Below are 25,475 nucleotides of genomic sequence, written 5' to 3'. Positions count from 1 at the left end.
GTATCCCATGAAACATGACAGTTGGTAAATAGTTTAGAATGTCTTCTTCTATAATTTGTTAATTTGGTTAATATCAAAGACAGGAATAAAAATATTATTTAGGAGTGATATTGTAGTAAAATTAATTTCAAAGTAAAATATACTTGAGCGAAACTTTTTTAACAAAATAAACTGCAAACAGCCTTTAATTTCTAATACATTGTATGGAAGAAGACATTCCAAACTATTTACCAACTGCCATGTTTCGTGGGACACCCTGTAGTTCTCACTTTGTTAAAAATCAAGATAATAATATGTTGTGGAAATAGGATCTCTAAAAAAACAATGATGACAGACCCATAGTTCTAAACCGATTCTTATTTCGAGACTTAAAACTTCGCAACAGAAATTTCCGATCTAATAGAGAAAAGAAACCTTTTAGCGGGGTTTTATTTATTTATTATTGAACAAGTTCTGAAGTCCTTCAGTGCGTTTTTATAGTTTTTCCTAAATAATGCCGGAGCATCAATTCTAATTTAAACTTTTCTTTCTTTGGACATTAATATTATCATCTACTTCTATCTATCCTTTTGAAAACCTTTCATCATATTTGTACATCTTACATATGTTTCCACAATTAGGCATAATGCATTTCTCAAACCTTGTATTAGAAAAAATGAACTGTTTAATCTATGATATTCTGATTTCTAATATAGTGATATGCGGGGGTAGCTTGAGATGGTAGAATATATAAGTATATAAAGACTTCATTTAAAGTTGATATTTAGAATGAGGTACTGACTGATATAAGTATATAAAGACTTCTTAATCTTAAACCATTAATCTGATGTTTTCTCTATATAAATCGATGGTATGCAAATGAAGCATGATATAAAAAGTTTATAGTGTCGTAACTTTTAAGTAAAATCCAAACTATTGGGATCCCAAACGATTATCAACTAATGTTCAAGATATTGGGATTAGACTTGGTTTGGGAATAAGGTATATGAATGAAAAGAACCAATTGGGAGTATAGGTAAAAAGGTTGGGAATTGGAAAGGATATCAACTAAAGAGGAAGTTGGGATTGGGATGGAAATCAGGTGTAGAGAAATTTGGGATTGGAAGATTTGGTATTAGGAATCAATGAGAGCTAGGATGAAAATGAGGGTTGTTTATTATATTGGTAGTTAGAGTGATTGGAAAGATTGGGCAAAGGAATAGATGTTTTTTGAGAAACACTGTATTGAAAGAGAATAAGCAATATTTTGAAGTTTAGTATAAAGATAACGATAGGATAAAATACTTGTGTGTAAAACTATAAGAGAATAAGTGATTTAGTGGATAAAAATGTTAAATAGGAATGAAGACGACATTTTGGAAAGGATGAACGTATTATTGTCAAGTTAGAATAAGAGAGAGAAAAGGTTACATTATTTGATCTAATAGAATTCACAGTTTGATAAGTATCACTATCATCTAGTTAAAGATATTCCTTTTTGTGTAGTTTTGTTAATCATTAATGGCACTCTGATTAACAAATTAAGAGGATTTTAAAATTTGTATGAACATTGTTAAAACAGTTCATTTAATGTTATTGTTTTAGCTGGATTACTGGCAGACAAATTCGGAAGGAGAGAAAAAAAATAAAGGAAAACGTTTTAAATAAGATTTTCTAAATTAAAATGATTATTTACAACATTGGTATTTCTATTTTTATTTCTATTACTTTTTTTACATTGCAAATTAATAGAACTGCGGAATAGGACGACGATTCTAAGAATAAAGTTTTGATTTAAATGTAAACATAACTTTTCTTGTGACTCTCCATTGATAGAGTGGCATGTCCAATTAAAAATGGTACCCCTTAACAGTTTTGTCTGATTAAGTATGAATTAGATATCCATGTTTTTGTTCCAATTCAAACTGTTATTTTCATTTGCGGGTTCTTTGAGAAGGTGGCTTGCGCATTTTAATTAATTATAAAAATAAAGAATGAGGAAATTGACATAATTAAACACTTATCCAATTTTTTCTAAACCATGTTAAACAATTCATACAGGAATTATATTAGGTTGCTTAAATTTTGCCTTCCTATTCCACAGTGTTCTGGTTCCCACTCTAAAAAAACCAAGAGTGAAAGAAAATGTTATTCAATAAAATTCCATTTTGGTTTCTCCGAAGGCGGAAGGTTTTGGTGAGCTTTGTAGCTTTGTTCTGTATAAGTGGTCTCATTTGTACATTTTCACCGTCGTTCGAGCTCTGGCTGGCAGCAAGGTAATTTATTGAATAAGGCATGCACAAATAAAATAATAGCTTTTTATTTGTCATAATCTTATTTACTGTCATATTGATTCTAATAATTTAAGTCTTCGTTTTTTTTTATTTTCATTCCTGATAAATTTTGTTTTTTTCTTTTTAAACTTTTTTGTTTGAATATGTTCTGAATTGTGAAGTAAGAGTTTAATTTTAATTTTGTTTGTCACTAACATAACATCATGTCTTGATTGAGTTCATTCTGGCCCAGCCATATATATAATTATATCTAGTTTGCTTGGGTGTTTGTTTGTTTGTCTCCAATAAACAAAAACAGCTGAACCAATCAGGCCCAAAATTTTTTTGGGACCTCACATGATCCTGGACTGGATGTTAAGAATGCAAAAAAATCAAAAAATTACGATTTTTCGAAATCCACGACATTTTTTTGAAAATAGAAGTCATGCCAAAGATAGAATAAAGGTTGGGAGTGAAGCGACCTGGGATCCTAGTAGACTAGATCTAATGAATAGTGAGAAGTAGCTGAACTGAACCGCGTAGACGTAGTTCTTGCTGAATTAAAGCTTTCCTAGACAAACTCACATCTAGTTTCTTTCGCATTATGTCTATATTCAAATCAATCAATCAAATCAAATCATTTATTAGGCCACAAGTTTAAAACATTCATATTAATAAAAATGACTAAACAATTATATAAATGTATTTTGTGGCCGGGGAGCTACAAGATAGCTCAGGCTGTTTTTACACGAGCTCCCCTGGTTCAGGATAATAATGATTAGATTCAAACGTTGAGCATTAATGGAGCACATAAATTTTGCAAAATTAGCTAACTAGACACATAAGTTCGATGACTTTTACTTGTATTCTAATATAATTATTTTTCAGAGTTCTCTGGGGGGCTTCAACTATGGGGCTACGATCCATTAAGATCGTTACAAGCTTGGAGATGATCGGTAGTTCGTGGAGAGCGATCATTTGTGTAGGTATGCTTTACTCATTAATTCTGCATTTTAAAATAATGCATAAATGAGACAGGAACTGATTTCATATAAAATCATTTGCCATTTTCCATAGTTTATATCAATACAATAAAGACGACTTTTTAGTTTGATTTATAACAAACTGTGTTTTAAATTACAAATTTACCAGTAAAAAAAGAGAAGAGAAGCTTTTTAACCATCAGCTTCTATTTGTTTCCCTGTTTGTGTGTATGCTGTTTAAAAGCTTGGTCTGAATCAAAATTCAAATCGAAAGTCGTCTTCATAATATTGATATAAACGACGACGACTGTAGAGGAGACAATATTCAATTTATGAAAATAAAGACAAATTTTTTTTTAATTAAGGTTTGAACACTTCTGATTAGAAATTAAAAGAGTTTTGTGGGATGAAAATGTTAAGGAATAGAACATGTCGACCCATCCAAGAAATAATTGTTGTTTGGCTTCGGATTTTTTAACAAAAAAAAATACTTGAACGAGTTTTTATTTTTCTTTTTAAACCCATATTGGAAATTATATCATACAAATTGACGCAAATAAATAGACAACAAATCAAAATAAAGGAAATGGGTCTTCGCCCCAAACTCAAATTTTCTCATCCCTTTATCTTTGCAACCTGTAATTGTGTGATTTTTCAAACTTACATTATTTGATCTAATAGAATTCACATTTTGAAATATCTAATTTTATGGTAAAGGCTAAATTCCTTTAAAACATATTATTTAAAGGATTTATCGAGGGAGGCTGGACAGCTGGATATCTTACGCTTCCTCTAGGTAAATTTTTTCTTAAAGTTAAATATATTTATACAATGATCTTATTCTTTATTTTTATAATAACATAATTACTTAATGGGCCTGTACGCAAAGTTTCAAATATCTCTTCATAAAAAATTTTCAAATATCTCTTCATGCAAAGTTTCAAATATCTCTTCATGCAAAGTTTCAAATATCTCTTCATGCAAAGTTTCAAATATCTCTTCATGCAAAGGTTTAAATATCTCTTCACAACGGTTGCCTTTAAACCATTGACTGTTCATGGAGTATAAAAAAGTAAATCTCTCGAAACCCCTTGAATTCCTTTAAAATCTGGTGTACACTGCGTACAATGTGAACTTCATACAGCTGATCCCTTGTGTCCCTTAAAATTATCGAATATTTTACGCTGAAAGTGGGATTAAAAGTTTGAAAGAAAATGTTCATTTTCTGCTACTGTTAGAAAGTGAATATTAATATTTTTAAATATAAAACAGCCTGCAAAGAAAGAAGTGGTACTGTTGTGAACCAGACACAAATTGAGGGATACATGAGATTACGCATACAGTCCCTTAAAAAGTATTTTTTGGTAGTATCCTGGCTGATTCCCAATGGATTCTATCTTCAGCTAATTGTTGCGTTATCAATTCTTCCTGGTCTACCATTGATATACTGTTTACAGGAGTCACCTAGGTATATCGCTTTTAACTAGTATTTTTAGGATTTTTGATATTAGTGATGTGCATCGACGTTTTGCACTATTTTTCCGGGTCCGTTTATCTCATGGTTTAAGAAAAGCATTAACTGTTTATTATGAACATGTGCTTTCTACAGTATGCGAAATTTTGACCCTGCCTAAAAAAAAGGCAAAAAACGATCCGAAAACAACCAAAAAACGATCTGAAAACGATAAAAACGATCCGAAAAACGATCCGAAAAACGATCCGAAAACAACCGAAAAACGATCCGAAAACAACCGAAAAACGATCCGAAAACAACCTAAAAACGATACGTAAACGAAAACGTGTTATAAATATCGTTTGTTGATCGTTTAGGATTTATGAAAGCCTAACTTAACTTATAAAAGTTTTAAAATCTTGAAATTTTTACTAATTTTTTTTTTTTAATCCAAACGATTAACAGCACTAGGCACAAGTATATCTTAAGGTTTATAATTTCCAAAGAAAAAAATAATGTTGTTCTATTGTTTCCCATTTTTTGTCGCATAGGGAATGTCTAATGTTAAATCTGTTTTAGATGGCTGCTTGCTACTGGCAAGACCTTTGAATGTCAGCAATCACTGAAAAACATTTTAAAATTCAACAGAAAAGGAATGAATTTATCATTTTAAATTAGCTAAACTCCGAGCTAAATAAAAGAAACAAAAAATTGATTTAATTTCAGAAATATTCTTAAAAAATTTTCAATTGTAATCTTTGTAAATATGAGTGAAAAAGGTTGTAAAACCGATTAACAAAAACATGAATAACTTTTGTTCTATCCTCCCTGTAAGGTTCTAAAAATGTTGAATTTGTTAAGATACTGTTGTTCCCAACCTTGCTCCTAAACATATTGAGGAAAAGAGAGCAAAAGCAAACTTTTGGGATCTATTCAAGAAACCAATGATTAGGAAAAATATCATAAAAACATGGAAAGAAATTTTCCCATTTTTCCATTTTCATTGGTGGATTTGTACTGAAAAATGTACCTAATCAGTTTGAATTTTCTTTTTTATTATGATATTATTTTCAGGCGAAATACAATTGTTATTAGTTTAGCCTGGTTTTCACTAGGTTAGAATCTTGTTTATTAATCTTAAATCCTAAATTTTAGAAAAAATTGGGAAAGGATTGAAAATGAAATTGGGAATAAATTGTACCATAAATTTTCCAAAAGTTTTTGAGTTTTGTAAATTTCGTAAATGCGCAAAAGAATATTATGAAATCCGCGAATTTTTTTCATGTTGTACATAGAAGATGCTAAAAGATAAAGCTTCAATTAAAAGTTGAAATAGATGATTATTGGCGAGAACCGCACTAAAAGCCTAGTTTAAAAATTTTCACATTTTTACAAAAATCAAAAACTTTCGGAGACAACTTTTTGTAATTCTAAGCATCCATAATCCTTCTCTGGGGTCATGTGAGGTCCAACACAAAATTGGTTCAGCCGTTTTGACGTTTATTGGATACAAATTTAATTGTTTAGGTATGCTATATTTCGGCTTGTCCCTTCATATGCCTGAGTTTGATGCGAATATATACTTAATATTCTTCCTGGCCGGTCTAGTAGAGATACCAGCAGATATTCTTCCATTCATTCTTCTAAACAGGTAGATATATATATATATATATATATATATATATATATATTCTTCTCTTCATTCTTATAAACAGGTAGACTAGATATATATATATCTACCTAACAGGTAAATTTAAAGGGACTATTCAGTTAAAAAAAAAATAAACATAATTTCACGACTTTTGGGATTATGTAACACCAGTCAATTTTATTATTACTCGGAGTTCGACCCTGTGTTCCTAATTTAAGAATTATGATTTTTTTAAACAACCCTTTTCAACAACAAAGCATTCAGCAATCACGCCATGTTAAGCTATTTCCTAATTAAAATTTAAAGAGTCTGTAGACGTAATTTCAAGTGCTGCATTTATATCACATTTCAAATATTAGAGGTGCATGCCCGATTCACAATGGCACTATTTTAAACATTCTCTGAGCAACAACGAATTATCGTCGTTTGACAATGTTACAAAAAAGACTGTGATTTTTGTTTTGGTTATAAAACTTTCAATCGATTTTCTTATTTTTTATACATGGCTTTATTTGAGAAAAAAAAAACATTTCTTAAAACACTAAGTTTCTGTACCACCAACAAGACATCAATATTAAAAAAGTTTCAAATGATTGATTGATATTTAGGTTTGGAAGACGATGGACCCTTGTATTCCACTATATACTGGGGGGTATACTCTGTATGTCAACTGCTGCTGTACCGCTAGGTAATTGATCACTTGGTGCACTTTGTTTCTCTACGGGGATTTTCAAATAATTCCACTCAGGAGTTTTATTTCAAATTATTTTTTGAAGAAATCAAAATTTTCAGATGAGCGAGTTAGTTATTTTTTCTTTTCGATTCGTTATTTCATCTTTCGTTAACGACCCATTTCGTTTGTATTTCTTTTCTTTAGTCATTCGGTCATTATTCATGAAAATTTGATTTTATTCGTTTCAAGAACTATCGTTTATTTTTCATCTATTTGTTCGTTTTTTAACTGTATAATATCAAGATCAGTTTCCATCTTTAAATCTAATATCAAGATCAGTTCCCATCTCTAAATCTAATATCAAGATCAGTTCCCATCTCTAAGTCTAATATCAAGATCAGTTCCCATCTCTAAATCTAATATCAATATCAGTTTCCATCTTTAAATCTAATATCAAGATCAGTTCCCATCTCTAAATCTAATATCAAGATCAGTTCCCCTCTCTAAATCTAATATCAAGATCAGTTCCCATCTTTAAATCTAATATCAAGATCAGCTCCCATCTTTAAATCTAATATCAAGATCAGTTCCCATCTCTAAATCTAATATCAAGATCAGTTCCCATCTCTAAATCTAATATCAAGATCAGTTCCCATCTCTAAATCTAATATCAAGATCAGTTCCCATCTCTAAATCTAGTATAAAGATCAGTTCCCATCTCTAAATCTACTATCAAGATCAGTTCCCATCTCTAAATCTAATATCAAGATCAGTTCCCATCTCTAAATCTAATATCAAGATCAGTTCCCATCTCTAAATCTAATATCAAGATCAGTTCCCATCTCTAAATCTAATATCAAGATCGGTTTCCAATCCAAAATCCCAAAAGATCAAATTAAGATATCAAACTGAGAAGATTGGGGTTTATTTACATTTCATGTACTGTGACGTATCAGGAAAGCTTTAAAACTAAAGTAAACAAACAACATTATGCACAGGCCTGTACACCTAAAAATATGTTTTATACATGCGTGTATACCTATGAATATGTTTTGTACAGGCGTGTATACCTATGAATATGTTTTGTACAGGCGTGTATATCTATGAATATGTTTTGTACAGGCGTGTATACCTAAAAATATGTTTTGTACAGGCGTGTATACCTATGAATATGTTTGTACAGGCGTGTATACCTATGAATATGTTTGTACAGGCGTGTATACCTATGAATATGTTTTGTACAGGCGTGTATACCTATGAATGGCCTATTGTTGTGCTAGCAATGTGCGGAAAGTATGTGTCCCAGGTATGATTATAAAAACTTTTTATTTTTTTATTTTTAACTGATTAAATTTATATTTCTAAAAATATGCAGACTGCAAAATGTCTGTTCTCACTGTTTTTCAAAATGATACCTAATTTTTTATCACATAAATTCAATAAATATTGAGAGACCCCTGTTTAGGTATTTCTAAAAAACCTGTTTATTTTGAATTTTCTGAAAACTTTTGATTAAAATAAAAGTATATTTTTCAATGAAAATCAAGCACAGAGATCAAAGAACATTATATTCTCTGCAGCTAAAATGGAAAATCTTTATATTCTTGAATAAGCTTAGCTGTTTTATTAAATTTAAAATGCGCTAATTATATATAATGTAAAAAAATTGCCGAAAATATATTTGAAAATCCACGAAATATACAAGAATAGATCGGTTTATTATTATTATTATTATTGTTTATTAACTTACAGACAAAGTACCATTACTTATTTACATTGGAACAAATAACACACCTTTTAGCTGAGATATGAGATTTTAAAAGCTTAAACCCGAGTGAACCCCAGAGTTGGGCTCAGATAGAACCCAAGTCAGGATTGGCTCTGATTCGAACAATTAGAGACTGCTTAGAAAGCTTTCTCTCTGTAGCAGACAGATTGCTAGCAGATCAGCTGTGACAAGGAGATGTAAATTTCAAAAATTCGAACTTAACGTGGATACATTATTTGCATAGTAAGTTTATTTCATGCCTTTGATCAAGTTTGACACTACAAATAATTCCTGAGATTATAAATGTACAAATAAAAAGTTTTTTTTTTCGAAATTTACGAAGACCCGAGCCATGAAGAGTGAAAAACCCAAGGTGGTTGGTTTTTACTAAACTCAAGGCCATTCAAAACCCGGGTCTTCACTTGAGCTTTTCTTGGGTCTAAGCAGACGCAATGACCGGGTTTTACTGGGGTTTAAGCTTTTAAAATCTCATCTCAGGGTTCGTAAAACGATGAAATTGTGGAAACACGTTTCTATCAATGTCTTTTATAATTTCAGGTTTGTTGGGGTATTGTGTATTTGTACACAACTGAACTGTTCCCAACTGTTGTACGCTCTGTTGGTCTGTCTTTTGCTTGCTCTATGGCCAGACTTGGTTCTATGCTTGCACCGTTTATAGGTAACAAGCAATTACCAAAAGGATAGTTTATGAAATATACGTTTAGATCTTGATATTTTAATTTTTAAATTAGTTCCTTTTAGGATACATAATATATTTGTATTTTATCTAGTTGATCATTTTATTTTCATTTTTAAATAGTTCGATTGATTTAGCATTCTGTTGATTGCCTAATTGATTTAAATTTTTCAGCTTCCTTGGCCTACGTTGATCCTATTCTTCCAATCTTTATCTTTGGAGTTGTTACATTCGTAGTTGGTGTCCAGGTAACCAGTCTTATCAATAGGTGTCCAGGTAACTGGTCTTATTAGTAGGTGTCAAGGTAACCGGTCTTATCAATAGGTGTCCAGGTAACTGGTCTTATTAGTAGGTGTCCGGGTAACCTGTCTTATTAGTAGGTGTCCAGGTATCCTGTCTTATTAGTAGGTGTCCAGGTATCCTGTCTTATTAGTAGGTGTCCAGGTATCCTGTCTTATTAGTATGTGTACAGGTATCCTGTCTTATTAGTAGGTGTCCAGGTATCCTGTCTTATTTGTAGGTGTCCGGGTATCCTGTCTTATTAGTAGGTGTACAGGTAACCGTTTTTATTAGTAAGTGTCAAGGTAACCGGTCTTATTAGTAGGTGTACAGGTATCCTGTCTTATTAGTAGGTGTCCAGGTGTCCTGTCTTATTAGTAGGTGTACAGGTATCCTGTCTTATTAGTAGGTGTACAGGTATCCTGTCTTATTAGTAGGTGTCCAGGTATCCTGTCTTATTAGTAGGTGTCCGGGTATCCTGTCTTATTAGTAGGTGTACAGGTATCCTGTCTTATTAGTAGGTGTCCAGGTATCCTGTCTTATTAGTAGGTGTCCAGGTATCCTGTCTTATTAGTAGGTGTCCAGGTATCCTGTCTTATTAGTAGGTGTCCAGGTATCCTGTCTTATTAGTAGGTGTCCAGGTATCCTGTCTTATTAGTAGGTGTCCAGGTATCCTGTCTTATTAGTAGGTGTCCAGGTATCCTGTCTTATTAGTAGGTGTCCAGGTATCCTGTCTTATTAGTAGGTGTCCAGGTATCCTGTCTTATTAGTAGGTGTCCAGGTATCCTGTCTTATTAGTAGGTGTCCAGGTATCCTGTCTTATTAGTAGGTGTACAGGTATCCTGTCTTATTAGTAGGTGTCCAGGTAACCGGTCTTAATAGTAAGTGTCCAGGTAATCGGTCTTATTAGTGGGTGTCCAGATAACCGGTCTTATCAGTGGTTGTCCACTGTCCAGGTAACTGGTCTTATTAGTAGGTGTCCAGGTGTCCGGTCTTATTAGTGGGTTTCCAAACAGTATTATTAGTAGGTTTCCAAAGAGTATTATTAGTAGGTTTCCAAACAGTATCATTTGTAGGTTTCCTAACAGTTTTATTAGTAGGGTTCCAAACAGTCTTATTGGTGGGTTTTTAAACAGTCTTATTAAAAGGTTTCCAAACAGTATTATTAGTAGGTTTCCAAACAGTATCATAAGTAGGTTTCCAAACAGTATCATAAGTAGGTTTCCAAACAGTAATATTAGTAGGTTTCCAAACAGTATTATTAGTAGGTTTCCAAACAGTATTATTAGTAGGTTTCCAAACAGTATCATAAGTAGGTTTCCAAATCGTCTAATTACTAAGTTTCCTAACATTACTGTAATAATAGAAGACTACAAGTCTATTTAAGTTTTTAACCGTTTTTATATATTATTCAAAATTAGTAAAATAAATAACATTTCTCTATTTACTAGGCAATCATACTTCCTGAGACAAATAAGAAAAAACTACCTGACACTCTGGAGGAGGGAGAGCTCTTCTATGTCGCAAACAATCCCTTTAAGAGATATTGTCAATAGTCGAACAGTCCCTTTAAAAGATATTTTTAAATAGATAGATACTCAGTACCACAATAACGATCATCCCTCACAACACATAATCATAGTTTTATTTGTTAAATAGTTCATATTATATAGAAAATTAAAAACTGTGAACAAATTTATTTGAACTGATGTAACTTTAAAGGGACCGTTCACTTATTTTAATGATTTCATTGTAAACTAAAATTAGTTTATTAGCTATTCGTTGGTATTAGTCTAACTTTTCAAAGAAATCTATGACCGGAGAAAAAGCCGATTTATTGCTTAAAGTATGATACCTTTGCAATGATATTATTTTAACGTTTTTAAAGTATCAACAGCCCAATAAAATCTAAAATTCTCATATTTCAATGTGACAGCCATTATATAATAAAATATGAAAAGTTTTGATTTTAGAATTAGCAATAAATTAACGTTCTCCTGTTCAAACATGGTTTAACAAATTAACATGTTTATACAAAGACGACTTTCTCTCTCAGAAAAACCGGTTCCTAGATTACAACTCTTTAAAAATAACGGGGATTTTGGAGGAAGTAGAGAAAACGTCTCAAATCGTTAATTGTTTAAATTAAGTAATATTTTAAAAAAAGACAATTTAAAAATAATTTTGAAAAACATTAAAGACATCTACAATTAACTATTAGATACTACAATTTAATTTAATAATTTAATTCTTTTTTTAATCTATGACTAGGACAAAAAAAACATCAAATAGTGTCTTCGTAAAGGAAGCATACCTTTGCGCTGGAATTCTAAATGATAATTGGCTTTAATCATCCCGTAGTTGTCTTTGAAAAGTAAGACTGATTGATACCAATGAATGGCTAATGGGCTATTTAATTTATCCTCAAATTACCCAAATGACTGCTCGGTTCCTTTAAAATGTCTCAAGAAAAGCCAAAAGTTGAAGCCACTTCAGAAGTTCATCGACCATTTTGTTAATGACATTCTCTAAATTCTAAACAATCCGCGTTGGAGGTTTAATTTATAAAGTTCTTTAACTCTAGACATTGGTTTTGAATCTCTTTTATTTTGAAAATAAATCATTTCCGGGTTTTAGATCTAATTACTTCTGCTGTTGTATCCATCATAAATTGTCAAATTATACAAATATATTGAATCAAATGTAAGTAATTTTTAATGTATTTATGTATATACAGGATTACTCGCAAAAGATGAGACCAAAGACGACTTTACGAATCTTATTCAGCCCTTTTCTAACACTCTTTTCTTGCACCTGTAAACTTCTTCTTTCTCTGCTAAATTATCAACGATATTAATAAAATCTTGTATTGAATACAGATGCACAAATTCCATCTTTAAATCATCAAAATTCAAAGACTAGTCTCATTTTTTGTGGGTAACCCTGTAAATCGTTAACTATTATGGGTTGAAATTAAAGTACCTTACAATACATAGCCTTGTACAATACATACCCTTGTACAATACATACCCTTGTACAATACATACCCTTGTACAATACATACCCTTGTACAATACCCTTGTAGAAATTGATAAACAGTGTTGGCCACAAAGGAGGAGACTGTAAAGACCCAAAACTCTAAAACTGACGATTTGAAACTCGATTTTTTGTTTCTGCATTCAATCGATTATTTTGATGGGTTACTAAATGATTAAGCAATGAAATAAGACAGTTTTTGCCTACAACGAACCCTGAATGCAAGAAAACGGACTAAACAAATTCCGTACAGTCGTCTCTAAAGTCTCATCCTTTGTGGGTAACCCTGTATATGAATATTGTACCTTGTACAGTGTACATGTCTGTAATTGTATTGATTAGTTATGTACATTCGTTTTTAGTATTATAGCTCATTGTTTTAGTCCCATTTTGAATTTAACCCAAATATAATATTTTAAAAACTTTGGTAACCAATTTATGTCTCTGAAACTGCGAGGCAGCGATCGAGATTGAAAACTATTTTTTTTCAGAAAATTTAGAAACAAATCTCGGCTTTGTAAACCGAAAAATGTCTATCTTAATTGAAGTTTTTTAGACTTTATTGTTGATGATTTCATTAAAAGGGACTGCAAGCGTGATTTCAAGTAACCTTTCATTTAAAGAGGGGCTTCTCCGATTCCCATCAGTACTCTGAAAACCTTGAACTGATCAAGGATTCACATCAGTACTCTGAAAACCTTGGACTGATCGAGGATTCACATCATTACTCTGAAAACCTTGGACTGATCTAGGATTCACATCTGTACTCTGAAAACCTTGGACTGATCAAGGATTCACATCAGTACTCTGAAAACATTGAACTGATCAAGGATGTTAGATATATCCTTGTTAATCTACTGAAATGTGCTTTCAACTTAGCAGGTAAATATTTAAGAAATATTAACAGTTACTTTCTAGAAGTGGAGGAAAATAAATATTTACTTTCGAATGTTTAACATCCGCTTTAACGTTAAAAAGACGATTTTTTCATGTATAAGCTGTTTCGCGTTCATATAATACCAAGGTAGTATAATACTAATATAATAATTAGCATATATATACTTATTACATATACTTATACTAAATAGTAATAATAATAAGGTTCTGTACACAGCCAACACAGACATTTGTAGTAATACAAGCGGGCTTTGATAAGTTTACACACAGAGATCTCTGTACTCTATGACCAAACTACGGTTTTAATCGTTTTAATGGGTATTGTTGTAAATCAGGCATTTCCCTGTTTGCATGGAGAGTCACATAACACTACGCTTACAATTCCTTGAAGGGAGTTGTTGCGAAAAACAATGTTGGATGAACTGTATTCTATGAATCTATTGACGCTTCGGCTCCACGTTGTCTTAACTTTACAATTAGTCGTCTTTGATATTTGACAATGTTGGTACATATTTTGTTATTATATACAGGGGACCCGTAAACCATTAGACTTTAATAACGATCTGAAATTATTTAAGAATAAGGCTGCAAAGATCAAAATTGTGATTTTGCCTTGAATAGTTGGGGCAAAGAAAGAAACAAGCTTAAATACCTGCAATGGAACCAAAAATGTAAGAGTACTGATTGACAACAGTACTCTTACACAACCTTTATCTGATCAAAAATGTGCAGAAGATAACGTCGTTTTTCTGAAAAAAAACAGTTAAAGAAACAAAAACATGCATCTGTAATTCATACAATTGATCATATAAAGCTTTTAAGGGTACCGTTGTTAATCGGGCATAGTTCATTTAGAGGGTACTTTAAATTACGCTTGTTGTCGCTTTAAACTCTGAAAATAGTGATGCAGGTACAGGGTGTCCCAATAAACATGGGAATTCCGGGACGAATTCGATATCGTCTTTTTAAATAATTCTTTGATTTAGTATAGTGATACCTACTGAGAAAGCTGTACTCTGTAAGAGTTTCGTCTGCTATGTTCATATTTTGTTTGTTTATGTTTTAACTGCATAAGGTTGTACTTAGTAAAACAAGAAAATTGCAGTATACAAACAGAGTAAACTTGTCCGTCTTCACTGTTCATCTTGCGGAGATATTATAGGCACATCTTTGCAGTCTTTTATCCTTTTCATAAAATAAACTCTAGCAGACATAATAATATTACGGCATTTAAAATTAGGTATTAAAATGCTAATTCATAACAAAGACGATATCGAATTCATCACTGAATTCCCATGTTTTTGGCGACACCCTGTATACAAATTTCATAACTATGACAGGTGAAGGCCTGATCTTTTGATTGAGATAGCACTCATTCACATTAATTATATCTTAACTCGGTGGAATTTTTTGACTTACTGCGATCTTAAATTCTTAACCTTAAAAATATTTTTGTGGCTTCGATCAAAATTTATCACAATTTTTCATTCTGAATATTCAAAGTAGATCAACTAAACCCTCACAAAGGTACAGATAAATATTTGTTTAAAGGGATTAAACATTTAAAAGTTTCGACCTCTGGTCTCCTATCTGTGGTTATAAAACTGTCACTATATTATTGTTTAATTCTGTTTTGTAATTTGATAAAAGAAATAAAAAATATGACATGGCTCAGTATCAAACTGCATCTTTTAATAGTTATAGACAATTTATCTCCTTGCAAAGGGACTGTGTTTCATATTGGTTCTGGAATATAAAAAAACAGTGGTGAATAATGTTTTCAGAATGCAAAATGCTTCATTCCTGATAATCTTTACTTTCTGCCTGATTTGCCTGGTCAGATTAGGTGGGTTACAGGGACCCTCCCCATTTCGTGATAGAGTAGTTTGCTCGATTCACAACGGTACCCTTAAAAGCTTTGTCTGATTAAGTATAAGTTAAATATCCATGTACCATTTTTTTAAATGGTAACTTTCATTTATGGTTTCTCTACAGATGTGACTTGCGCTTTTTGCTTCAGAAACAATGGAGAAATTAACAGAATAAAATGATTTTATGGCTAGAAAAACAAGGTTAAATATTCAACATTATTGATCAGATTAAGGTTTCAAACAGATATCTGATCACTTTAAGTGAGACACTGAAATTTTACGTTTTGTTAAAATATCTTTAAATATCCTTCACAATTCTCTTTATAAACATTGCCATTGCCATTGCCATTGCCATTTGTGTAGTTTGCACTTTAAAGTATTGTGTTTGAATTCTTTCATGCAATATTAAACAAACCTTACTTTTTTTACCGGCTTTTGAACAACATTACTTAACATGTGATGTTTAGTTACTTAACTGTCCCCAGAGACAATTAAGTAAAATAACATTCCGCTCTATAAAATTTTCGTGAAAAAATTGGCGCAATTTCATTTGAAAAGAATATTAAGTTATGTATAACTAGAGAGGGAGTAGATAATCAGGATTATCGTTGTTTTAAAAAACATTTTAAAATTTATTTCAGTTTGTTTATGACTTGGGTGAAAAAATATTAAAATAGAAGTTTTTTTGTACATAGAAAAAATCCGCAAAAATATTCTTTTGATGAAAATTCGGTTGGAAAATATTTCTTCTAATTTACTCTAAAGTTTAACAAAAATATTTCAATAAAATCTACAAAAACTACCAAAAATACAGTGAAGTCGGAGTTTAAAGGGGCCTGCAGGCGTAGTTTCAAGTGTGGAGTTGTATTTCTGGTCTGCACAAAACTACCCTTTAACCCTTTCAATCATTGAGGACGATCAGATGAATATTTAAAGGGAGTGACCGGCTATGTAAGGTAGTTGAACTGAGTATGCCATGTTGTGGAAAACTTCTTTCGGATTCATTTGAGACATATTAAACTCTTTAAAGATCTGAAAATCATGAGTTTGAGCACAAATTCGACGTTCAAAAATCCTACATTGGGGGTGGATACGTTTTCAGAATAAGTTTTTTTAAATTATTAAATAACGACGACATAAAATTTAAAAAACGTTCTACAATAAACTACAGATGTCAAGTATAGGAGCATGTTAAGAAAAAAAAATTAATCTTATCATCGAAAGTAAGTAATCTTGTTCAATTATTAGTTTCTATTTTCTCATTATTCACAAAGATTTTCTGCAGATTTTCTAGAACTATTATTGAAAAGACGACATTTGAAGAATTAAAAAAAATCTGGAAATGAATTCAAAGTAAATAAGAAATTCAATATATTAATGAAAACGAAATAATCGATTTTAGCATTGATTTATTGACAAATATCATTTNGTACTGTACTGTACTGTACTGTACTGTACTGTACTGTACTGTACTGTGCTGTACTGTACCGTACAGGAAACTCAATATATATCATTACCCAACCTAGATTCTACATTTCAAACAGGAGTCAGGAGTCAAGTAAAAAGAGGAATAGGAGGTCAAGGTGATTATTATTTAAATTTAAAGGGAATGCACGCGTAGTTTCAAGTGACCCTCCATGCAAAGATAGCGATACCCGATTTACAACGGTATCCTTGAAACCTTAATCTGATCAAAAATGTCGAAGATAACGTCGTCTTCATGGCTAAAAAAGTATTTGTTCTGATGATTTCTCCATCGTCTCTAATAAGCAAGAAATGCACAAGTCGCTTTTTTTAGAGAATCCGCAATTAAAAATAAACAGTTAATATAAACAAAAACATTAATATCTAAATCATAAATGATCAGACAACGCTTTCAACGGTACCGTTTAAAAAATCAGGCATTCTGCTTTTTGCATGGAGGGTCACTTACAAAATTACGCTTACAGCAGGCGTAATTAAAGATATTTACAACAGAACCCTTTTAACCTTTCTCACGTCGGGTTTCCACCTCAAAAAAGTGTTGCTCTCTCTCTATTGCATAAAATCCGTAAATAATTTTTATAGAAAGAACACAAGTAGAAATTACGGTGTTTTTGATCCCATATTTTCATCATTTTATCTCAGAAAAAGGTTTTCCTTCGAGTAGGGTAACTTGTAAGCCAAAACTTTTTTTTCTGTGCTTAATAATTTAATATGCCATCAAATATACTCAATTAAATGCAGAAACCAAAAATCGAGCTTCGAATCGTCATATTTTTAAAGTTCGTCTTCGAAACTTTTTATAATGTGGTGTAACACTTTTATATCTTTAAACAAAAAAATTGAGTCTTTGCCACAAACTCATACTTTCAAATCCCTATATCTTTGCAACCTGATTTGCTAAACCTTTGATATTTCAAAAAATTGATCTAACAGGATTAATGGTTAAAAATATTTAAAGTTTTAGACATTTGCACAGAATAATATAGGGATTTGAAAATCAGAGTTTGTGGTGAAGACTCAATTTCTTACTAAACAATTTGACTACTTTTTATCTAATGAATTGATTTTGGAAGCACAGGAAAGGTAGAAAACATAAATACAATAATGGACCACTCTATCCCCGTAGTAAATTTGAATTCGAACAGGACCTGCCCAGTTTGTACCGGCCTGCCAGATAACAGCGTGTACTGACCCGATCCTATGGTACAGTACGTCGCCCTAACCAGACTAACGTACGACAGGGGTCAATTTTCTTTGCATAGTCCCATGCGAGGGCTAACTATGACAACTCCCATGGCGCGTTCAGACTTTTTACAGTACTCGGCCTAATCCTAGGCCTATTTGACCGACCCCACTAGCTTAGTCCACCGTGGGATTAGGAATGATATTATTAATGTCGCAATTCATGTCAAATGTCAAACACCCTGTGAATAAGAAGGATATCTTTATAAAACTGTTATTGAAATATGATAGTTAAGTGTTTATAAATGCCTCTTGAACGCGTCGTAACTTTAAAAGAACCCGATAAATGTTGTTACAGTTAAAACATTAAACAAACATTTTTATCAATTAAAAAGTTTAGATATAAAAATAATTCTGCCAAGGTCTTTAACAAATAAAACAATGTACATGCTAAAGGGTTATCCACAAAGGATGAGACTGTATTTGTAAAGACGACCTGAAACTTTTTAAATATGATGAAACACGTATACAAAACATCTGCTGAAAAAACAATGGTTAAATGAAATCAGACAGTACAAATTCCGTACAGTCGTCTCCTTTTTTTTGGAGGGGGGGGACGCTGTAAATCCAAATTTAAATAATTACCATGATGTTATTTTGTATTGTAATTCTTGTTTTGTATTATAATAAATATGATTTGAAATCTTAACCCTATCCCTGCTGTGGTACTTGAAAACCAGGATATGCTGGGGGGGGGTCAANAACTCCCATGTTTGATGTTCAAATATAACAAATGATACATCATTGGAAAACTCTTGTGCTCTACTGTAGAATCTGCAAAAAAGTTTGCAAATTTGCAAAAATTGAATTTTTTTGCAAAATCCAGTTATATAGTAAAAATGTTTGCAAAAACAATTGTGCAAGAAATGATAAATATACAGTTATCAAAATCTCAGAACTGAAAGAGGGTCAAAACAGAGATTTAGTTTGTCACAGGAAAAAGTAATCATTTAGGTGTGTGCCTGAGAACTCAGGCAGTTAGTTTAAAAGCCCAGTTTTAGGCCTAAAGGGGGGGGGGGGCTTTGTGTAATTAGCAAAAGTCAGAAAACTTCAACAGCCTCAGACCAATACTTTTCGAATTATCCATGCTGTTAAAGAGCTTGTAAGAAATCAAAAATTAAAATCACGAAGTCGTCTTTATTGTATTGATATAAAAGGCGACGACCGTATCAAAACATAAACAAACAAATGTTAAGCCTAAGCAGATGAATTACAGCTTTTCTAGTTCAAAGCCTCACTTTAATTAATCACGTCAAACTAAAGTAAATTGCACGCAAGATTAAAATATTACGTATTTCAATCATAATTCCTCTTATTAAAAACTATTCAGAAAAACAAAAACAGTTTTAATTTCTTCCATGCTGTTAAAGAGCTTGGAAGAAATCAAAAATTAAAATCACAAAGTCATCTCTATAGTATTGATAACAACGGCGACGACCGTATCAAAACATAAACAAACAAATGTTAAGCCTAAGCAGATGAATTACAGCTTTTCTAGTTCGAAGCCTCACTTTACTCAATCATGTGACTAGGGATGTTAACGTTTTCAATTTTTTGAAAAACGATTGTTTCGTTATGAAAACGACGACGAAAAATCGAAAACAAAACTATCGTTTTTTAAAAATGGTTGTTTTTAATAACGATCGTTTTTCAAAACTATCGTTTTTATAAAACTCGTCGTTTCATCAACGATCGTTAACGACGAACCTTCGTTAACGACATTCCTTCGTTCGTTAAGGAAGAGAGGAAACCGATCGTTAATGAAGAGGCGAAACCGACCTAAAGGGAATCTGTACTTATCATTGAGTAGTTTTTAAGAAATTATCAAGAAGTTTTAGCTCCCCCAAAGCTGTTTAACATCATGTAAGACGACATTCAATAAAGTTGCATGTAATTTTTTTAACGATCATTTTCCAAAAACGACCGTTTTTATAAACGTCGTTAACGATCGTTAATGACGACCCTTAGTTAACGATAGTTAACGACGACCCTTCTTTAACGATCGTTAACATAATTGTCAATACAAATTTTTTTTCAAAAACGATTGTTTTTTTCAAAAGCGATCGCTTTTTAAAAAACAAACGTTTAAAAAACGGTCGCAAATAGTTTTCATAAAAAACGATCGTTTTCAAAAACGATCGTTATTAGTTTTCTAAAAGTTCAAAACGATTAACAACTTTATCAAGTCATACTAAAGAAAATTGCACGCAAGATTAAAATCTTACATATTTCAATCATAATTCCTCTTATTAAAAACTATTCAGAAAAACAAAAACAGTTTTAATTTCTATAATATTTTTTCTCAGACTTGTCCATAAAATCAAATCTTGAGAAGCTAGAAGGTCACAAAGTCGTACCACTATTGTAGTATACACTTTACCTTCTCAGTCTGTCTAGTTCATAGTGAAATAAAATATTAGATCAAGGTTATAATGCAAGGAAAGTTATTTCAGAGGTGTACGCATCCTTTGTACTGCAAAGTACTGTCTCTGGGCGGTAATGTAAACACAAGACGGATATCGAAGCCTGACATGGGATCCATCTTTTACATAAAAAATCCATGAAATATTCTGGTCACAGGAAACTATTATGTGAATTATTAAAATTTAATGCTTTTAACCTCCTCAAATTCTGAACGATCACTGATGGATCTAATCTTGTTTACAAATTCCGCCCAGAAACTGGTTTCAATATGTACGCACGTAGATTATACGCAACTGCAATTAACTTTCCTTGCATTAGAACCTTGGCTCAGATTAACAATTTCCATTACATTATATTTATTTCACTGCCTCATTTTCAGGATTCGTTAGCTCAATTGTGGATTTAATTGAAGTATATTCTCATATATTCCAACTATGGATTTATGCTCGAACTATCCTAGATCTGTACAACGATAATCAGAAGGCAGGTTAGTCAAATACCTGATGATTTAGAAATAAATAAAAATGGAAAAATTAAAGTGGGCTAAAAATTTTGCAATAGCGTTTACTGCAGGCCAACCGTGGTCTGAATTTACTAAATATCTTTAAAATTCTAATGGTTTAGAAAAAATCAAAAAGTAATGGAACAAGACCGAAAATGTAATTTAAGAGCTGGACTCGCTGGACATTCGTATTTAGATAATATTTCATAATATTTTTTTTATTTTTCATGATCTGAGAGTTACTTTTGAAAACTTTTATTCCTGTTTCGAGGATTTTCTATAATGAAGACATTTTCACAATTTTCAGGAATGTTCGAAAATCCAGCGCCACCGAAATATTATAAAAAAAGCAAAAATATTATGAAATATTAACTAAATACATTTCTGCATTGCCAATACAGTAACCTTTGGCCGAATTTAAAGAATTTGAGCGGCGGTTTAAATCCGCCAAAATCCGGTTTAAATTCAGCGCCGGCTTAAATCTTGAAACATTTGATACAATTTTAAAAGGAACCAACCATATTTAAACCGCAACTTAAATTTAAACCGCCGCTCAAATTCTTTAAATTCGGTCACTTGAAACTTTATTCTGATCAATAATGTGGAAGATTACGTTGCTTTTCTGGCTTGATTAGTGCTGATTTCGGATATTTCTCCATTATTTCGAAGCAAGAAAAAAGTACGACTGTCCCTGGATCATAATGATTATTTGAAAAATTATTGAATTTCTGGCAGAATTTTAATTTTGCGTAGTCCCCGCCATTAAAGACTTTTGCTAAAAAAATTATTAAAGTGTAGGAAGGAGGGGAATTAAGGAAATCCCTCTGATCTTGCCAGGCTACTGTTGCATGAAGAGTGCTGGGTCGATTTTAAACTTGATAGTTCACGCATGGGATAAAGACATTTTTTTTGAAGTACAAAAATACACTCCGACACAGTGAACTAGTTAGAAATACACTCCGACACAGTGAGCTAGTTAGAAATACACTCCGACACAGTGAGCTAGTTAGAAATACACTCCGACACAGTGAGCTAGTTAGAAATAATTACTCTCTTTTCTCTTAAACTTTCTTTAATACTAGCTGAATGGCCCGGTGTTGCCCGTGAAAAAAAATGTTTAAAAAAATTTGAAAAAATGAGTGTCCACAAAAAAATTTAGCCCAATCGGTCCAGCTGTTTGGCCGGCCATACGCAACATAGATATATACAAATGTCTTGTTTTATTATATAGATAAATTTGTTTTAGTTAAGATGCCAGTGAAGAAAATGACTGATATGGATGAAAATAAAACAAACACTAAGAAATCTGATTTTACCATTGATAAACCATCCTTAGAATCTGATTTTACCATTGATAAACCATCCTTAGAATCTGATTTTACCATTGATAAACCATCCTTAGAATCTGATCATCTTATATTTACAGTACTCGCTGACATTGTCAATGAAGACAACCTAACAATCAAAAATACATCTTTGAGTCACAAAAATAACGAATTGACACCTGATAGAATTCAACTGAGTGAACCACTTGTAAATCTAACATCTCTAGAGTACGAGGAAGAATTACTTCAAGAACCAGCTAAACAAGTTGATCAAACAACAGAAGAAGGGGAGAATGATCTGAAGGCAGGGCTGTATAAAGTTAAAAAAAAAGTATTTCTTAAACCTCTTCAAAAAACAACTTTTAACTGCTTTTCTGTCTAGTCATCATGGATGTCTAAAAATTGATTAAATTGAATTAAATGTCCCGTGCTAACAACCCAGAGTTGTAAAGACAACCCAATCTGAATAATTTAGGGGTGGTTTTAATACACCATATCATAATTAATCCAAAATAGTAATTTCTTAAATTAAATAAAAAATTCAGGAACTTTCTTTACATAGCTTTGAAAAATAGGCACACCTTAGACCAAATGAAGATATAAACCAAAGAGAACAGACAACCCCTCCAAACACAACAAAAAATTCAGTAACATCTTTTATCTTATCCACTTTTCAAGATGTGGCTGCAACTTCAACTACTATTAAAGATGAGGCAGCAACTTCAACTACTATTAAAGATAAGGCAGAAAATTCAACTACTATTGAAAATTTGACATCAACTGCAACTACTATTAAAGATGTGGCAGCAACTGCAACTACAATTGAAAGTGTGGCATCAACTGCAACTACAATTGAAAGTGTGGTATCAACTGCAACTACTATTGAAGATGAAGAAGCAACTGTAACTACAACTGAAGATGAGGCAGCAACTGAAACTACTGTTGGAAATGTAGCAGCAACTGCAACTACTCTTAATGATGTGACAGCAAGTGCAATAGTTGCAACTACAACTACTATTAAAGATGTGGCAGCAACTACAACTGCTTTTGAAGATGTGGTAGCAACCAGAACTATTCTTAAAAATGTGGCATCTGACAAAATTCAAGAATCTTCTACTCCTTTTATTTTCGAAAATATTGAATCTTTTGATAACCCTGATGCATCTGCTACAATTTCTGAAAGTCCCACATCTAATGTTAAAAATGTCGCTAATACTTTTAAAGCTGTAACATTTAAATCCAAAATTGCTGGATTTACAACAGAGGCTTCAACTCAAATAGGGCAATTTACAACTGAAGCAGCTTCAATAAAAACTAAAACAGTAACATCAATTCAAGAAAAAGTACCATCTACAATTGAAATTGAACCATCTACAATTGAAATTGAACCATCTACAATTGAAATAGAAGCATCTACAATTGAAATAGAAGCATCTACAATTGAAATAGAAGCATCTACAACTAAAAACATACTATCCAACCCTGAGAAAGCAACAATATCAAGTAAAAATACAGCATTGGAAGCAAAAAGACAAATCACTTCAAAAACTCCAATGAATGTTGAGATATTTACTACTGAGCGTGAGACCATTGCTGTCAATGATGAAGCTCCTACTACTAAGATTGAGACATTTACAAATGTATTTGAAGTAACTACTGATAAATCCGAAAGAATCAAGTCTTTTGGTGGAAACTTAGATTCTAATTCCAAAAATAAAATACCTACCAATAGAAAAGGATTATTTGATACTAACACTGAGATTTCTGCTAATGAAAAGGCTAGACCTGTTACTGCAACCACTGTGTCTTCTTCAAATAAAGAAGAACTTAAAGACAAGGTACAAAATATTGAAAAGATACCAAACATATTTCAAAATCTAGCAATATTGGCTAAGATAAATACAACTGCTTCCACTACTTTAGAAAACAGTGCATCATCCATTCAAAATGAGAAACGTACGACAGAAGATAGAGTATCTATTAAGGAAAATGGATATTCTTCAAGAAAACTTGTTGAATCATTAACTGGAAATAAATCAACCTTGCTTTCAGCTGGGACTTCAGTACCTGTCAAAAATCTTGAAAGTTCCTTTTGGCCTTTTCCTAAAATGTTTCTGAAATTTCTTCCGAACTCCACTGTCCAGCCTTCCTTTGATTATTCTATGATTACAAATAAAAACTCCGACAATGATGTCCCAAAAAGTCTGAATAATGATCAAACATCTGATAATGAAGAAACAATTCTAAAAACTTCAGAGCAAAAAAGTAAATTTACAACTTTTCCCATGAGTTATGATTATGAGACACTGTCAACAATATCAAGAGTGGAAGGGATAACTTCATCACAGGCCAATGAGCCAATGATAACTAAAGCAATCTCCATTTACCTCAGCTTAATAGATAAAGAAAATATGGGAAGTGACAAAATTTAATCACATTCATCTATGTAAAAATACTTAAAATAAGTCAACACTTATTTACTGAGATAAGACTTGACAGTTTAAGTTAAAACAGATTATAATCTACGATGTTATCAAATCTAATAAAAGCATATTTGTTTTCCTGGCACTGTGATTATTGAGAATCTTAGGAGTTAAACTGAACATAATCATCTTTCCTTCAAAGTTTGCAAGTTGAGTCGAGACTGCAAATTTAAATTTGACGACGGCATCAAATTGGAAGTTGATCAGAACTGATCTAAGAGTTTAAAGGTTTAAACCCAAATCAAACCCAGCTTTAGCATATATTCCGCCAGAGCAAAGCTCATCAGTTCTAAGCTCAGGCTTAAGCTAACATTTTTCAAGTTAAATTAAAAGTGTAATTTAGAAGATCAAGTTCATCATTGGCTAATCATTTATCTGTTCCAACAATTCAGAAGCCACAGTGACATGGGCTCAGAAAACTCGACCAAATGGAGGTTTCCGGCTTATTTCTAAA

General features: G+C 31.9%; 2 protein-coding genes across 2 annotated transcripts; both read left to right on the top strand.

Moving 5' to 3' along the window:
- The first annotated feature begins 768 nt into the window (after positions 1-768).
- On the top strand, positions 769-11,478 carry LOC111707915 (solute carrier family 22 member 8). The gene is made up of 14 exons (XM_023481102.1): positions 769-773; positions 2,163-2,255; positions 3,141-3,238; positions 3,984-4,031; positions 4,604-4,703; positions 5,268-5,341; positions 5,550-5,640; positions 5,763-5,803; positions 6,216-6,339; positions 6,948-7,027; positions 8,257-8,318; positions 9,339-9,459; positions 9,652-9,725; positions 11,208-11,478. Exons 1-14 carry the CDS (start codon positions 769-771, stop codon positions 11,310-11,312), a joined length of 1,116 nt encoding a protein of 371 aa, XP_023336870.1. The 3' UTR covers positions 11,313-11,478.
- A 5,525-nt stretch (positions 11,479-17,003) lies between these two features.
- On the top strand, positions 17,004-24,659 carry LOC111707922 (mucin-22). The gene is made up of 5 exons (XM_023481110.1): positions 17,004-17,143; positions 21,091-21,198; positions 22,460-22,842; positions 23,114-24,376; positions 24,462-24,659. The coding sequence occupies exons 3-5, from the start codon at positions 22,465-22,467 to the stop codon at positions 24,561-24,563; spliced, it is 1,743 nt and encodes a 580-aa protein (XP_023336878.1). The 5' UTR covers positions 17,004-17,143; positions 21,091-21,198; positions 22,460-22,464; the 3' UTR covers positions 24,564-24,659.
- Positions 24,660-25,475: the final 816 nt, after the last annotated feature.

Source organism: Eurytemora carolleeae, unplaced genomic scaffold, assembly GCF_000591075.1.
Source record: "Eurytemora carolleeae unplaced genomic scaffold, Eaff_2.0 scaffold761, whole genome shotgun sequence".
Classification (NCBI taxonomy): Eukaryota; Metazoa; Arthropoda; class Copepoda; order Calanoida; family Temoridae; genus Eurytemora; species Eurytemora carolleeae.
Note: the sequence above shows the minus strand (reverse complement) of the source record. Positions and strands in the feature narration are given on the sequence as shown.

Coding starts and splice junctions, on each gene's coding strand:
- LOC111707915 (XM_023481102.1), top strand. Junction 5,804..6,215: donor TTTAGCCTGGTTTTCACTAG/GTTAGAATCTTG, acceptor TTAATTGTTTAG/GTATGCTATATTTCGGCTTG. Junction 6,340..6,947: donor CCATTCATTCTTCTAAACAG/GTAGATATATAT, acceptor ATTGATATTTAG/GTTTGGAAGACGATGGACCC.
- LOC111707922 (XM_023481110.1), top strand. CDS start 22,465: ATGCCAGTGAAGAAAATGACTGATATGGATGAAAATAAAACAAACACT. Junction 22,843..23,113: donor AAGGGGAGAATGATCTGAAG/GCAGGGCTGTAT, acceptor TTTGAAAAATAG/GCACACCTTAGACCAAATGA. Junction 24,377..24,461: donor AAGAAGAACTTAAAGACAAG/GTACAAAATATT, acceptor CCACTACTTTAG/AAAACAGTGCATCATCCATT.